Source organism: Solanum verrucosum, unplaced genomic scaffold, assembly GCF_900185275.1.
Source record: "Solanum verrucosum unplaced genomic scaffold, falcon-dt-bn FXZP01000060.1, whole genome shotgun sequence".
In the NCBI taxonomy this organism is placed as follows: domain Eukaryota; kingdom Viridiplantae; phylum Streptophyta; class Magnoliopsida; order Solanales; family Solanaceae; genus Solanum; species Solanum verrucosum.
In genome coordinates, this window is record NW_026020129.1 from 10,439,139 (window position 1) to 10,452,363 (window position 13,225).

The following is a 13,225-nucleotide window of genomic DNA, read 5'->3' on the forward strand; positions in this document are numbered from 1 at the left end:
ATGTTAATGAAAATAGATTGACCCTAATAATAGGGAAAACGGACAAATATATCATTGAACTATCATAAATAGTATGGAGATACTCTTCGTAATATTTTTGAGACATTGGTGAGTTTTCGAAACTTAACGGGCTGCCAATGTACTGATCGAATCTCTTAATCCGATCCCAATTTACGTGGCACACTTACAATCTAATAGTATTTTATACATATAAATGAAACTGATTTTCTACATCTGGATGGAAAGAGTGGGTAACAGGTGATTACAATAGGAATACGATACAGAGAACCATTTGAGATTATTGTGGGCTTTATTGAATGAGGCTGAGAACGCAGTACTATGCCAACAAAATTAAATTCAACTGGGCCTGATAATGCCGAAATACTTAGCCAATCAAATTTCAGTTAACATAACTGCTTTACAGAAACAGCCCTTATATTATACCAAAATGACTTCATTAACCCTTATCTTTTTATATTATAGTAGTATAGTATGTATCGAAGCAAGTGGAAAGAATATCTATTTTTGGAGATTGATATCTACTATATATCTAAAAATAATTTTAATCATGTATAAATAATATTTTCTCCGTTCAATTTTATGTGAGGTAGTTTGATTCGGCACAAAGTGTGAGAAAAAATGAAAACTTTTAAAACTTGTAATAAAAAATGAATGATAGAAATTTGTGTGACTGTAAATCATTTCATTAAGGGTAAAATAAACTAGTTAAATTGTTACTTTATATATTAATGTGTCATTCTTTTTAGGACTAACTAAAGAAGAAAGTAAGTCACATAAATTGAACCAGAGGGAGTAATATTTTCTGTGGAGGTTCAGATGAACCCTCTAACAATATATTGGCGCCACCCGTGGCTATATGCATGGAGTATTTGTAAAATGTAATGTAGATACACGTATAACTTATTGATCATAAAATTTTATCGTCGCTTTAAAGTTTCTTTTTAGAAAAACAATTAAATATTTGTTTTCTTAAATGAAAAAGAAAAAAAAATTGTAAATCCTTTTGCCTTTTGAGAAAGTTCTTTTTCTATTTCATTTTATAGAGAATAAAATTCTTGAGAATCAATAAAATCGTACTTGATTATCGTTTCAAGTTAGTCCTTGTAGGCTACTTGCTCTAGTGTGATAAATGTACAACTCATTTGATGATCGTTACTCAATTTTTACTTAAAATTTCCGCTTTAAAAATTAAATTCGAACTAGCTAACTCAATCAGTAGATTTTAAATATAGGAAATTAAACAAAAAATATTCTTTGAGAATTGAAAATAATTGTAGAAGGGATTGGGGAAACACAAAGAGATGGGAAACATTGGGACTTGATTTTCTATTTAAGTAGTGTTATTAAAAGTATTTTCTTAAAATAAGACATGATTTTCTATTAAATTCACTATTGATATATTGCAAGTTGTAGGGATTGGTGACAACAAACCTGTTCAAGTCACAAAATGCAAAACAACATATATATAACCTTGCATATACTAATCAAATGATTTGTTAGATTCTACAATATTTTTCCATTACTTCTTTATTTTCACTATTTTAATCTACCAAGAATAACCTTTCTATCTTGAATGTAGAAGTAAGATTTACGTACACTTTATCCTCCTCAAATCATCGTGTCTTTATCTCATACTGGGAGACAATAATGATTACACTTTGTACGACTTCCATATTCACATAAAAAATCTTTTCTATCATAAATCACTTTCATGTCTTTATTCCTTGTAATTCTGTTCATTTTCTTGTATTTGTAGAGCCTAACTTGTTTTTCTTTTATAGGTATTTTTTTTTAAAACTTGGATACAATTATCAAAATTTGCTAATTTTAACCAACAAGTCAGGATGGCCGAGTGGTCTAAGGCGCCAGACTCAAGTTCTGGTCTTCGTAAGAGGGCGTGGGTTCAAATCCCACTTCTGACAAATATTTTATTTTTATTTTTTACCACAATTATAAAAAAATTCAATTTTTTTTTTTTTTGTTCAATCAACTCGATCACTAGTCCCAATTACCTATGTAATTGACAAGTAGAGGGACACCTCAAATACTAGTAGCAATTTATTTACGATATTTATCACTTGTCATATTAGCCAAACTTGAGTCACCAGATTTGGCTTGTGAGTTGTGAACAAGTGGCTTCTATTAGTCAGTCCTATGGTCCTGTTAATAATTTACACCTAAGGTTGAACGTGTCACCTTTACTTTTAATACCATTAAAGTACCTTGTATTGCTGTCTCCATAAATTACATTTGTCTGTTGTAAACCTAGAATTAACTTGTCAGTTGTTTTTTTTTTTTTTTTTTACCGTGGTTTCCGGGCGTCGCTTTGCGAACCCGACTAGCTATATCCACCGGGTCCCGCTGTTTCAAGGCGGGTCCACCACGGTTAGTTCCACGGGGCCCTGGAGACACGGCCGGTTTGTAATGCCTCCAGTGGCCCTGCTGGGGCTCGAACCGGCGACCTGAAGGACTTTGTCCCAGGCCTTTACCAGCTGAGCTACCCCTCAGGGTTAACTTGTCAGTTGTAAATAAAGACATCTGTAGACACAGCCCACAATATTATTATTAGTCATTCGCTCGACGGCGGCATATTAGTATAGAAGGTTAATAGCTAATGGAGTTTTGTCTTGCCTTTCTGAGAGTTCAGGCTTAGGGATTTTGTCGTTGTATTAACGATGTTATTATGTTATGTATTGTGTTTCGATTATAATAGTAATATTTTATTGTTCTTGATCCTTTCGATATCCTTGTTTTTTTTTTTTTTGTACTGGAATTTGCTGCACTTAAACGAATTTCCTAGGATTAACTTCTTTACCTTCACATGATAGTGATAAAATTTTTGCATACTCTATCCTTACCAAACCTCACTAGAATGAAATTTCACTGTTATTAACCACTCAATCAATCAAATAGTGGCTTTTAAAAACAACATATTTTATGAGTTTCTGGCATTGGAGGACATGAATTGCAGGTCAAATTACAAGAAAAGACAGATATTTTAGCTAATTATTAGACAATTTACTTTATTACAAACTTCGTGTGAAGAAAATAGTTTTCATTTTACATGTCATGAGAAGTTCCTTTTGTTTCGCTTAGCCTTTATCCCATTATGATGGTATTTTAGTGATAGGTTCTATAGAAACTGAACGATCTTAACACTGATCTCATCCACTTGAAAAGATCGTGTAAAAATTGATAATTTGACTTACTAATAGACTTGTTAGTTCTGCAACTCGAGAATAATTTAATTAAAGAAAAGATAGAAGGGAGAATGTGCACTTAGAGATTCAAATAGAATATTCATTGAATGAAGTTGTATTTTTATTTCATTAAATCTAAGAATACAAAGCCATTCCACAGACTATGCAAGAGGATGGATGGCAATAAATTTCTTGAACGTCCATATATTACACCCATTACAACTCCTAGAAAAATTAGTGGTAACATCCTTTGTACATTAAAATGTGCTAAAGCAAAGGCAATTGAACTCATAAGAATTGAACACCATACAGGCATGTATTTTGTCAATGAAGGGAGAAGGAATCCCCTAAATACAATCTCCTCCCAGAGAGGGGCACACACGACAAGTACCAATGCGTACAACGCCATTGCCACTGGATCGCGTGCTAATATAGACTGCTCGACACTAGAGAGTGTTAAGGGAGTTGAAGGGAGAACAGGTAACAGGTCGAGATTGAACTGTGATAGCCGGTTCACTAATGGGAACATGAGACATCCAAGAAGAACGTCAAATAGCCAGTTACCTTTTAGGCTAAACTTGAACCAGTCTGATGGAAGGGGACGAAAACGGGATAGACAGCGTTGAAGAATTAGAATTCCAGCAAGACCCTCAGTTACATCGGTTAAAAGGCTGAATAAAGCCTGCCCTCTGAATGTGAGTGATTCTTTGCTGATACCGACCATATATGCTCCAAAGGGAATCATCCAAGAACCTATGAACCAAAATGAGACGATCCAAAGAAGCATAACCTGCACGACCACAGTTCTGGTTACCATGTGACACACATAACATAGAAAAGTCGAAAACTAACAACAGGTATATGTTCATCTAAGAGATTAGAACTCTTTGACGACAAGCATACAGAAGAGAGGGGGAAGGGGGAGCAAAAGTGGAATTCAGATACCACTTCCAATTTTAGTTGAAAAAAATAATCACGAGGAAATTTGGAAACATAGGAGCATAATGAATCGAGAAATGGACCATGTAAATATAAGCAAGAAGTACCCAAGAGTAAGGATAATCTGATAAATTTGAAGGCAAGAGAAGTAGAAAAAGCTAAGGAAGCACAATGTTTCTCATTTAAACACTTACACCATGATGAGCAATAACTGGAGGTGTAAAAAACTATGTCGAGCTTAAGAAATACAGTGATAACAAGGTCGGAAAACATAAATTTGTAGTAGAACTAGGTAACTTAAAAGAGGGAAACAAGCATTTCACAAGTTTCATGACTAGAAACACTCCTTAAGACCTACACATCAAAACCTATGCAGAAACTGGAAAACTACTCGAAACTGTTTTTAAGTCATAAATATTTGTGATTTCCTTTTTTTTCTTTTCCTTGTATACAAGTGCAAGTATCATAAGTATGGCTGCCACTGAGATAATCTCCTGACACATAATTGAATAAGGTAACCTCTTTCTTCCCTATTTTAGAGAGAAATGTTAATATACATAGTAACTTAACAAATGAACAAACTGCATTCCGACTCGGGAATGATCAGAAAAAATTGTATAGCGATTCTTAGTTAGGCCTCATTGTTAAGGAGGATTACCCCTTACCTGAAGGATGGTCTCAGCTGTCCATGGGACTGTCCATGGTTTTCCAATCACCTTAACTACTACATCTGCAGCCTGAAAAACATAAAGCTCTCGTTAAACTTGAGAAACATTTGTTTCAAGTACTTAATCATCTGAGTTAGTAATTAACAAATACTCATCAAAGAAGAGTTTTCCTGCAGCAATGAGCCTAGAATGTATCATAGTTCTTGTCTTCTTGAAGGTCCTTGTGTCCGAGTTAACTAATGTACACACAGATTCAAACACTCTAGTGAACATGTCTGACACACATTGGGCAGTGCACTTTTGGCAAATTATTTTTCCATTCGACGGAAGGAACATTTGTATGCATATTTGTCAAAAGCTGGAGAGTAAGATAGTCTTTTCCTTTCCTAATTCTACAGACTACAAGGGCAAAAAAGTTCTTTTTTTGACAACCGTGGTGTCCGGGCCAGATAGAAGATGAAGCATTTGCTACAAACACCAAAACTTCAAGGGACTTACGAGATTTCTCTTTTTTTTTTAAGAAGTGCAAAAATTCAAGGGACTCACAAAGTGGTTTCTATGTTGTGGAAGAATGTGATTGTCACAAGTCACAACATTTAAATGGTGAATATGAGCAACTGATTCAAACTCCAAAGTAATAATTCGCTTCTAAATTCAAAAAATATCTGTGGGAAAGCTAATTCCCATTCAGCAGAAACGATGGCAGTGTCTCCTTAAAGATACAATTCAATACAATAAATACTATTTAATAAAGAAGGTTGTCACGAAAAAATAAAGCAACAGCGGGAAAAAAGAAAACTGAACTCCCCCCTCAATTATCCCACCCCCCAAACCCAAAAAAAAAACATCACAGATTAGACAAGGGAATTTATAGCTCCACTGCTGTATGGCATGAGAGAAATACCAGCTCTATAAATGAAAGCAAATTACCTCTCTAAATCGCGAAATCCGGTTTCTTTTCTCCACACTAGGTTTATCGATTTCCGGGTTCTCCAATTCCTTATGTAAAACGTCATCAATAGACTCAGGGTTGGAGGCACCTGAAGACGATTCTTCATTCCTAAAGCATGAAATTTTCCACCTCTGCAAAATTGTCAAGTAGCTTAAGTCTAGAAATGTACATAATCCAGTAGCATAAGAAATCATTAAAACACGTTGAATGTACTGGATAAATACTTAAGAAGTTACATTCAATTTACCGATTGTACACTTCAAAACAAGTACTAAAGCTAATTACATAACTTAATACTTAACAGCTGAACATGTACACCACGTCACATACCATAAAATACCAACCTAACTCGCTTACGGAAAAGTACCATCATGGTATAAGAACAAGAAAACCAAAAGACCTCTATTAGCATCCAGAAAACACACTGTCCAGTGGAATGAATTCTCCATCAATGAAACACCCAAATGCATACAGATAAAGAATCACTAGTAAAGGTCAAAACTTTTGTGGTAGGTTGGGATCTTACATAACATAAATCCACTCACGACTAAGAACACAAAGAACTAACAAACTTCTGTTCCGAAATACTGACTGTTGAATAGAAGTTTGAACTTTAGGGGAATAAAGAATGTTCAAAAAATCATTATCTGGGTTCAGATAAAGAATCACTAGTACTACCCGCTACTGCATTATTTAAACCCCACGACAATAAACACTGAGCTGAACTCTAGATGGTAGGTGACCCAGAAAACATAAACCCACTACCTATATTACCGAAACCCACAAGTTTAAACACAACAAATTAATAAACTAAACTCTAGCAATGCACACCAATGAGTAAAGACTGAAACTTTATGGCGAGAAAAGATTGAAATGTTACAATATTTGGGTTCACATAACGGATCTAAAGATTGAAACTTAGGGGAGGCAACCTTGGGTCTCCAAGAAAATATAAACCGACTATATTACTTAAGCTTACAATATACACACAAAAAATTGACAAACTATACTACAAAAATACACATTAATGACTTAACAATGTTTAGATTTGTTGAATTTTAGTCTGCCTTCACAAATTAGAACTAGCTGGTCCAAATTGTGCAGGATCCAGCGCTGGCCATGGAAGCCATCCATTCAAGCACTTAAAGTATAAATGAAACAAAGGTATCCCTCTCGGGAAACAGGGTATTGAACATTGAGTGAAGATTGAAACTTATGGCTGCAAAGATTAACTTATACAAAAAGATGCAGAAAACATAAACCCACTACCTATATTACCTAAGCCCACAACTCTAAACACAAAGAATCAACAAACTAAACTCCAGAAATACAGAACAATGAGCAGAGATTGGAACATTATGGCGAGTAAAGATTGAGATATTACAGCTACCAAGATTAAATTTAACATAAACACACTACGTATACTACCAAACCCACAACTCTTAACACAAATAATCAACAAACTGAACTCTAGAAAAACAGAACAATGAGCAAAGACTGGAACTTTATGGCAAGAAAAGATTGAGCTATTACAATTACCAAGATTAAAATTAGCATAAACCCACTACATATATGATATACTACCAAACTCACAACAACAAACACAAAGCATCAACAAACTGAACTCTAGAAACACAGAACAATGAGCAAAGACTGGAACTTTATGGCAAGTAAAGACTGAGCTATTACAGCTACCAAGATCAAAATTTAACATAAACCCACTACATATACTACCAAGCCCACAACTACAAACACAGAGACTAAACAAATTAAACTCTAATGATACATAAACATCATAAGGATTGGAACTTTATGGCAAGTAAAGATTGAGATGTTACAGCTACCAAGATCAAAATTTAACATAAACCCACGACATATGCTACCAACCCTACAACTACAAACACAAAGACTTGACAAATTAAACTCTAAAGATACATTAACATCATAAAGATTGGAACTTTATGGCAAGTAAAGATTGAGATGTTACAGCTACCAAGATCAAAATTTAACATAAACCGACTACATATACTACCAAATCCACAACTACAAACACAAAGAATTAACAAATTAAACTCTAAAGATACATAAAGATTGAAACTTTATAGCTAGTAATCATGAAATCTACTGAAAAAAGATTACCTTTGTAGAAATCCTGTGATGGGGTTCAGAGATTCTGATTCTGTGTGAAAGTGTGGGCAAAGATTTGGGGGAAAATGTTGAAACCCTAAATCTAGGAGATGAAGTAGAAAGAAGAGGGCGTTGAGGAAAAGAGTGGGTACAATTGGAGCTCAGCATGAGACTAATCTGACTATTATTATCACAAAATGCTCTAATTTTGTGAGAAAATGGAGAGATTGAATACATGGGATTTAGGCATTTTCCCCCCTTTCTTCCTTGAACCACCAAAAACCAAACCCTAGTTGCTACCAATTAATTTCGATCTTGAAAAAAAATAATTTTTTTTAATAATTTTTTTATATTTATGTGTATTTTTTATTCATTTATATGGTATGCAAGTTGACGTTTTTGACGATTGACGTGAGGAAAAGAATCTATTGGATTCTATATGGCTGGGTACAGTAGGGACTAGGGAATATTGTCCGTTGCCTTCTTCTTTTTTAGTTTTTAGTTTAGTTTAATTCGTGTTTTCAATAAATTTTAAAGTGATGAAAAATAAATTACAATAACAAATAAAATATGAAAAATATATTTTTATAACTTAAAGACAATGTGGATACAATTCTGCTTATTTTACCCAAAAAAAAAGGATACAATTCTTCTTATTTTTTTGATTTTTTTTTCTTGATTATCTCCATAATTCGAGGCTGAAGTAGCATGTTTCTCGACTATTAAAATGGCATGAACCATCTTTAATATATTTGATCTTCATGAATCTTTTTAAAATATTTGATGGTAGAAAAAATACAATCATATCTTGATCTCATTATAAATATCCTAAAAGATTATGGCTTGTTCAAGAATTTTATGATAGAGTTGCCTAACAAAGATTATTTCTCTTTCATCTATAATTTTACACCTTCAAATTATATCGACATTATAGACATTAATATATCTTTTGTTGGTAATGAAAAAGAAAAAAAAAAGACCTGTCTGGTCCATTTTTTCACCTTCTTATTTGACTCGTGTGTATATACCAAAAGTTAGGAAGATAAACGCCATTTAGAGCACTTTATGTACAAATATTTTCCTTTTGATTATCAAAATCGCTTTCAAGGAAATGACTCGCCACATCTAAGCTTTGTAATTGATAAGGTAACCTTAAAATGAGAATTATGCAAATAAGGTATTATACACATACTATATTAAGTACTCTTTCTATGTATTGTACTTATAAAGAAGCAACGGAAATTTTTCGACTCATTGGTTGCTTACAATATACAATTCCGAGATATAACTTGTATCCATGCGCTTCATATTAGGCACCACGTTGATGGCTATTAGAAACTTCATAAGATGGACAATCAAAATAGCAAATATCAAACTCCAGAATGAAAAGCTACTAAAAGGTGTACTACAACAAGTTCTCATACTCGAATGAAATATTCACAAGACCAAATGTTACATGAAAAAAAAGCTATGTACAAATACCAATGACCCTAGTGGGGTTTCTCCCCTTATTGATACAGATACATTTAGCAGTACAAGTTCCAGTTCAAACCCATATAACATAAGAAAGAGTGAAGAAACTAAAATGAAAAGGACACAAACATAGCGGTGGAGCGCTGCAGGCCTGCAAACCAAATTGAGAAATAGAGTGATACATCTTACATCCAGTTCTTAGAGACTATGAAAGAACTCCCTGGCTCAGATGCAGGAACTGGTTCCTTGCTGTTGTTTGAGGTACGGCCAGAACCACCTGCTAGCAATGCCATCAAACCTCCTCCGTGCACCCTTCCTTCAGAAACTGATGATGAGCTGCCTGCGACTGGAATATTGGGTTGGTTAAATCCAAGATATTTCATGTGATGGTCATCGCCAGATGTCATACCAATACTCTGCATTTTCGTGACATCAAAACAGATGTCTTCCGCATTGACAATCTCCTTCATTTTCTCAGACTGGTTTGGCTCTAGATCCAGGACCATAGTCCCAAGAGTGGCACCACCATGGACGCATTTGTCTTGAACGAGAGCACCATGAGATGCACAAAGTCCAGTCTTCCCTCTGGCAAATGAGTTACAGAGACCATCACCTTGGCCAAATTCAGAATCAGGCTGACCCCAAGAGCATCTCTTCCCTCCACCATGGGCTTTGCAGAAATCGGTGCTTCCCTGAGCACTTTTCCCACAGCCTTCAACTTTGCATCTTTTTCCACCACCATGGCGTACACAAAAATCAGTTCTTCCCCTTGCACTCCTGGTACACTCTGACACAGCACACCTCTTGCCACCACCATGGGCCACGCAGAAGAGTGTCCCCCCATGAACACTCTTCGGGCAGAGCCCATTTCCTTGGAATGAACATCTCTTCCCACCACCATGACCCTTACAGAAAGCTGTGCTCCCCTCTGCCCCTTAGTGCACCCTTCAAAGGTACAACGCTTACCACCACCGTGTGCCTTGCAAAACATGGTACTTCCTTGGGCTCCTTTAGTGCATTGGGGGTACTGACAGCGCCGGCCACCTCCATGTGAAATGCAAAGGCCAGAGAGTCCTTCTGCACTTTTGGTGCAGCCCTCATGCTGGCATCTCTTCCCCCCACCATGCCGAATGCATAATCCAGACTTCCCTCTGGCAGCGCGGCTGCATCCTTCTTGACTGCAACGACGTCCACCCCCATGTGCAATGCAAAAGTCGGTGCGTCCTTCCGCGCTCTTTGTACAACCTAGGAATTCACACCGACGACCACCCCCATGGGCTTTGCAAAATGCAGTCCGACCCTCGGCTCCCTTGTGGCAGCCTGGTTTCTGACACCTGCGGCCCCCACCGTGGGCAATGCAAAGCCCAGAAGCACCTCTTGCTCCTTTTACGCATCCCTTAAACTGACACAGTTTAGTACTACTGCTACGCTGCTGCTGGTTTGTTAACCCGGAAGTACAGGTGACTGAGCTCTTTGAATTTGTGATTATACTTGACGACAGATCGGGGGAGACTGTAGCTAGCTTGATTTGTGTTGCAGCCTGGTTCAATAAGTAACTAGCCTCAGTTTCCTGTGGAGTTCGTAATGGATGGAAAATGTTGCTAGTCTTCCAATGTATAGCTGTTGATACTTCATCAGTGTGAAAAGCTCCAGCCATCGCCTGCGGTGCCTTCATGATACTTTGTGGTGAAGTGGAGAGCAAATGCACAGTAGTGACATCAGATTCAGCAGCACCACTAGAGAGACTAAGTTCCAGATCAACTGCAAGCCCTTTGGCAAGTTTTTTGGCCTCAGGGTGAGCAGACTTTCTAGAGCTTGAAGTCTTCTCACTACCAAGATGGAGACTAAAGTCCAAGTCCAGGTCCATCGAGGACTCTTCATCATTTTCTCTTGCTGAAGACATTGAAGTGCATGCAGCGCCTGAGCTCCCCTTGCTATCCGAGGAACTTGATGAATGTCCTAAACGTAGAGACAAAGATGAACCAATTGGCTGATCGTTAGATCCACCAATTGAACTCCATTTTCGTTTGATTCCTTTTGGGGCAGGGATGGACGGAACTGAAGAGCCAATTGAATCAAGCCGTAAGGTGGTATCAGCACAATAACTACCTCCAACTCCAGCTTCACCAACTGCGATGGATTTGCCCAGATTCTTGAATGCACTTAACTGAGGGTTCACAGTAAACCCCACATAACGGAATCTGGGATCCATAAACTAATAGCTGTTATAAAAACTTCTATTTGAACCAAATCTCAATTGAAAAAGAACAGTCAACCTGACTTCCGGGCTTAAGAAAAGTTAGTTGTAAACTAGGGTTAGATGTGTCTACAAGAACACATCCCACCCCCACTAACGAATCCTGAAGTATCCTTACGATCCATTAGCAATCAAATATTACTCCCAACTTATGATCAGCAGCAAGGAAGTAACATTTTGTGCAAAATCAAAATCAAAGTCTCTGATGCAAAATCATGAAAGGCGAACATCCTGCACCAATCAAGTTACAATAATAAGCAAACTCTAGGTCTCTCTACCGCCAAAAAAAGGATATCACATCAGAGCAGAACTGAACCAAAGAGATCATATCAATTTATTGCACAGAATTAAGCTATTTTGAAAATAATTTTTCCCTCTGTTAATGCAAGATTCTGTTCTCTAATTTTGAATTGTTTGAAAAATACCTCTATTATATTTTGTAGCTTTATATGGTCTATGTTGTCTCCATATGTTTTGCAGAAAGCTCTGAACAGTTCCTAACAAATGCTTCTACCTAAATAGTTGGAGCTATGCCTTTTTCTTATTGCAACTAAGTAGCTGAACTTCAGTGCAGCTGGATTTTCCTTTCACCAAGCCTATGTCTAATAAACTAATTTCCAGGTAATATGCGAGTCCATAATTCAATGAGGAAGTGAGGGAAAAATCAAATGATAAAATCCAGTTGGTATAAATGAAAATTCTTTATCAGCTAGTTCTTTGCTTCTTTGAGCCACACATAAACATGGAAATTCTTGCTTGAAGCTAGTTCTGCAGATATTTTTTTAAGTTCCTCTTCACCATTCACCAATTTTTATTTGATATCACTTATATCTTTCATCCTTATTATAATTAATAAGAACGTAAAAATATCACCTTTAACCATGTAAAAGTTCAGAGCATATAAAGATTGATAGTTTTTCATCAGAAATAATATAAGTACAAGTATTGACTAAGAAGTGAAGAATAAGCACGAAAAATATCTTATAACAGCTGGTAAAATTCTCCGCAAAAGATTAACTATCCTTTAAAATACAGCTGAATAGTGTAAACTAAATGTACCTTTTTGTTAAACCATTAAGTGAATCCAATTTCTCTGAGTTCACAGACCTAACCAGAACACTTGATGCTCAATTTCTTTCCGTGCTTCGTTCCTATCCGGTTAAACAAGACAACATAAAGAGACTTGATAAAGGCCTATGAGAACGCAAAAAAAAAAAATGCAACAAATCAGATAGCCAACATACAGATCAGATGTGAACCAAACTAGACCTAATGAAGATACAACTATAACAAATATCAAAAGGAAAACTTGCAGCATAAACATCAACTTTCCAAGGTCCAACTTTAAGAAGATGTCTAATCCAGCTAAAAATAACAAATCTAATAGTAAATCTCACACATTGAACCAAGCTTTAAACTGCATCATCAAGAATTCAATTTCAGCTACAATTACCACCCCCTTCTTTAACAGAAACTGGTCCTTGCACTGTGGGGCCAAGCCGGTAAGGCTGCGTTCACTCTACCCTCCCCAGACCCCAGACCCCAGTTGCAGAGCTCAATTAACAAAGCACAGTATCAAGTCAAGCAA

General features: G+C 36.3%; 1 protein-coding gene, 1 non-coding gene and 1 pseudogene across 3 annotated transcripts; 1 reads left to right on the forward strand and 2 right to left on the reverse strand.

The window, feature by feature from the left end:
* Positions 1 to 1,859: 1,859 nt before the first annotated feature.
* TRNAL-CAA (transfer RNA leucine (anticodon CAA)) lies at positions 1,860 to 1,943 on the forward strand. Its single transcript has one exon. It is a non-coding gene; the product is annotated as a tRNA-Leu (tRNA).
* A 1,391-nt stretch (positions 1,944 to 3,334) lies between these two features.
* LOC125826276 (uncharacterized) lies at positions 3,335 to 8,235 on the reverse strand. The gene is made up of 4 exons (XM_049505598.1): positions 7,920 to 8,235; positions 5,759 to 5,911; positions 4,826 to 4,897; positions 3,335 to 4,011 (listed from the first exon to the last, which is right to left on the reverse strand). The coding sequence occupies exons 1-4, from the start codon at positions 8,142 to 8,144 to the stop codon at positions 3,343 to 3,345; spliced, it is 1,119 nt and encodes a 372-aa protein (XP_049361555.1). The 5' UTR covers positions 8,145 to 8,235; the 3' UTR covers positions 3,335 to 3,342.
* A 1,102-nt stretch (positions 8,236 to 9,337) lies between these two features.
* On the reverse strand, positions 9,338 to 11,901 carry LOC125826271 (uncharacterized; annotated as a pseudogene). Its single transcript, XR_007442936.1, has one exon. The product of XR_007442936.1 is annotated as an uncharacterized LOC125826271 (transcript).
* Positions 11,902 to 13,225: the final 1,324 nt, after the last annotated feature.

Excerpts from the sequence above, each read along its gene's own strand:
- LOC125826276 (XM_049505598.1), bottom strand. The coding sequence starts at position 8,144 with ATGTATTCAATCTCTCCATTTTCTCACAAAATTAGAGCATTTTGTGAT. Across the intron at positions 5,912-7,919 it reads ATCACAGGATTTCTACAAAG|AGGTGGAAAATTTCATGCTT; the intron begins GTAATCTTTTTT and ends ACAATTTTGCAG. Across the intron at positions 4,898-5,758 it reads GGATTTCGCGATTTAGAGAG|GCTGCAGATGTAGTAGTTAA; the intron begins GTAATTTGCTTT and ends TATGTTTTTCAG.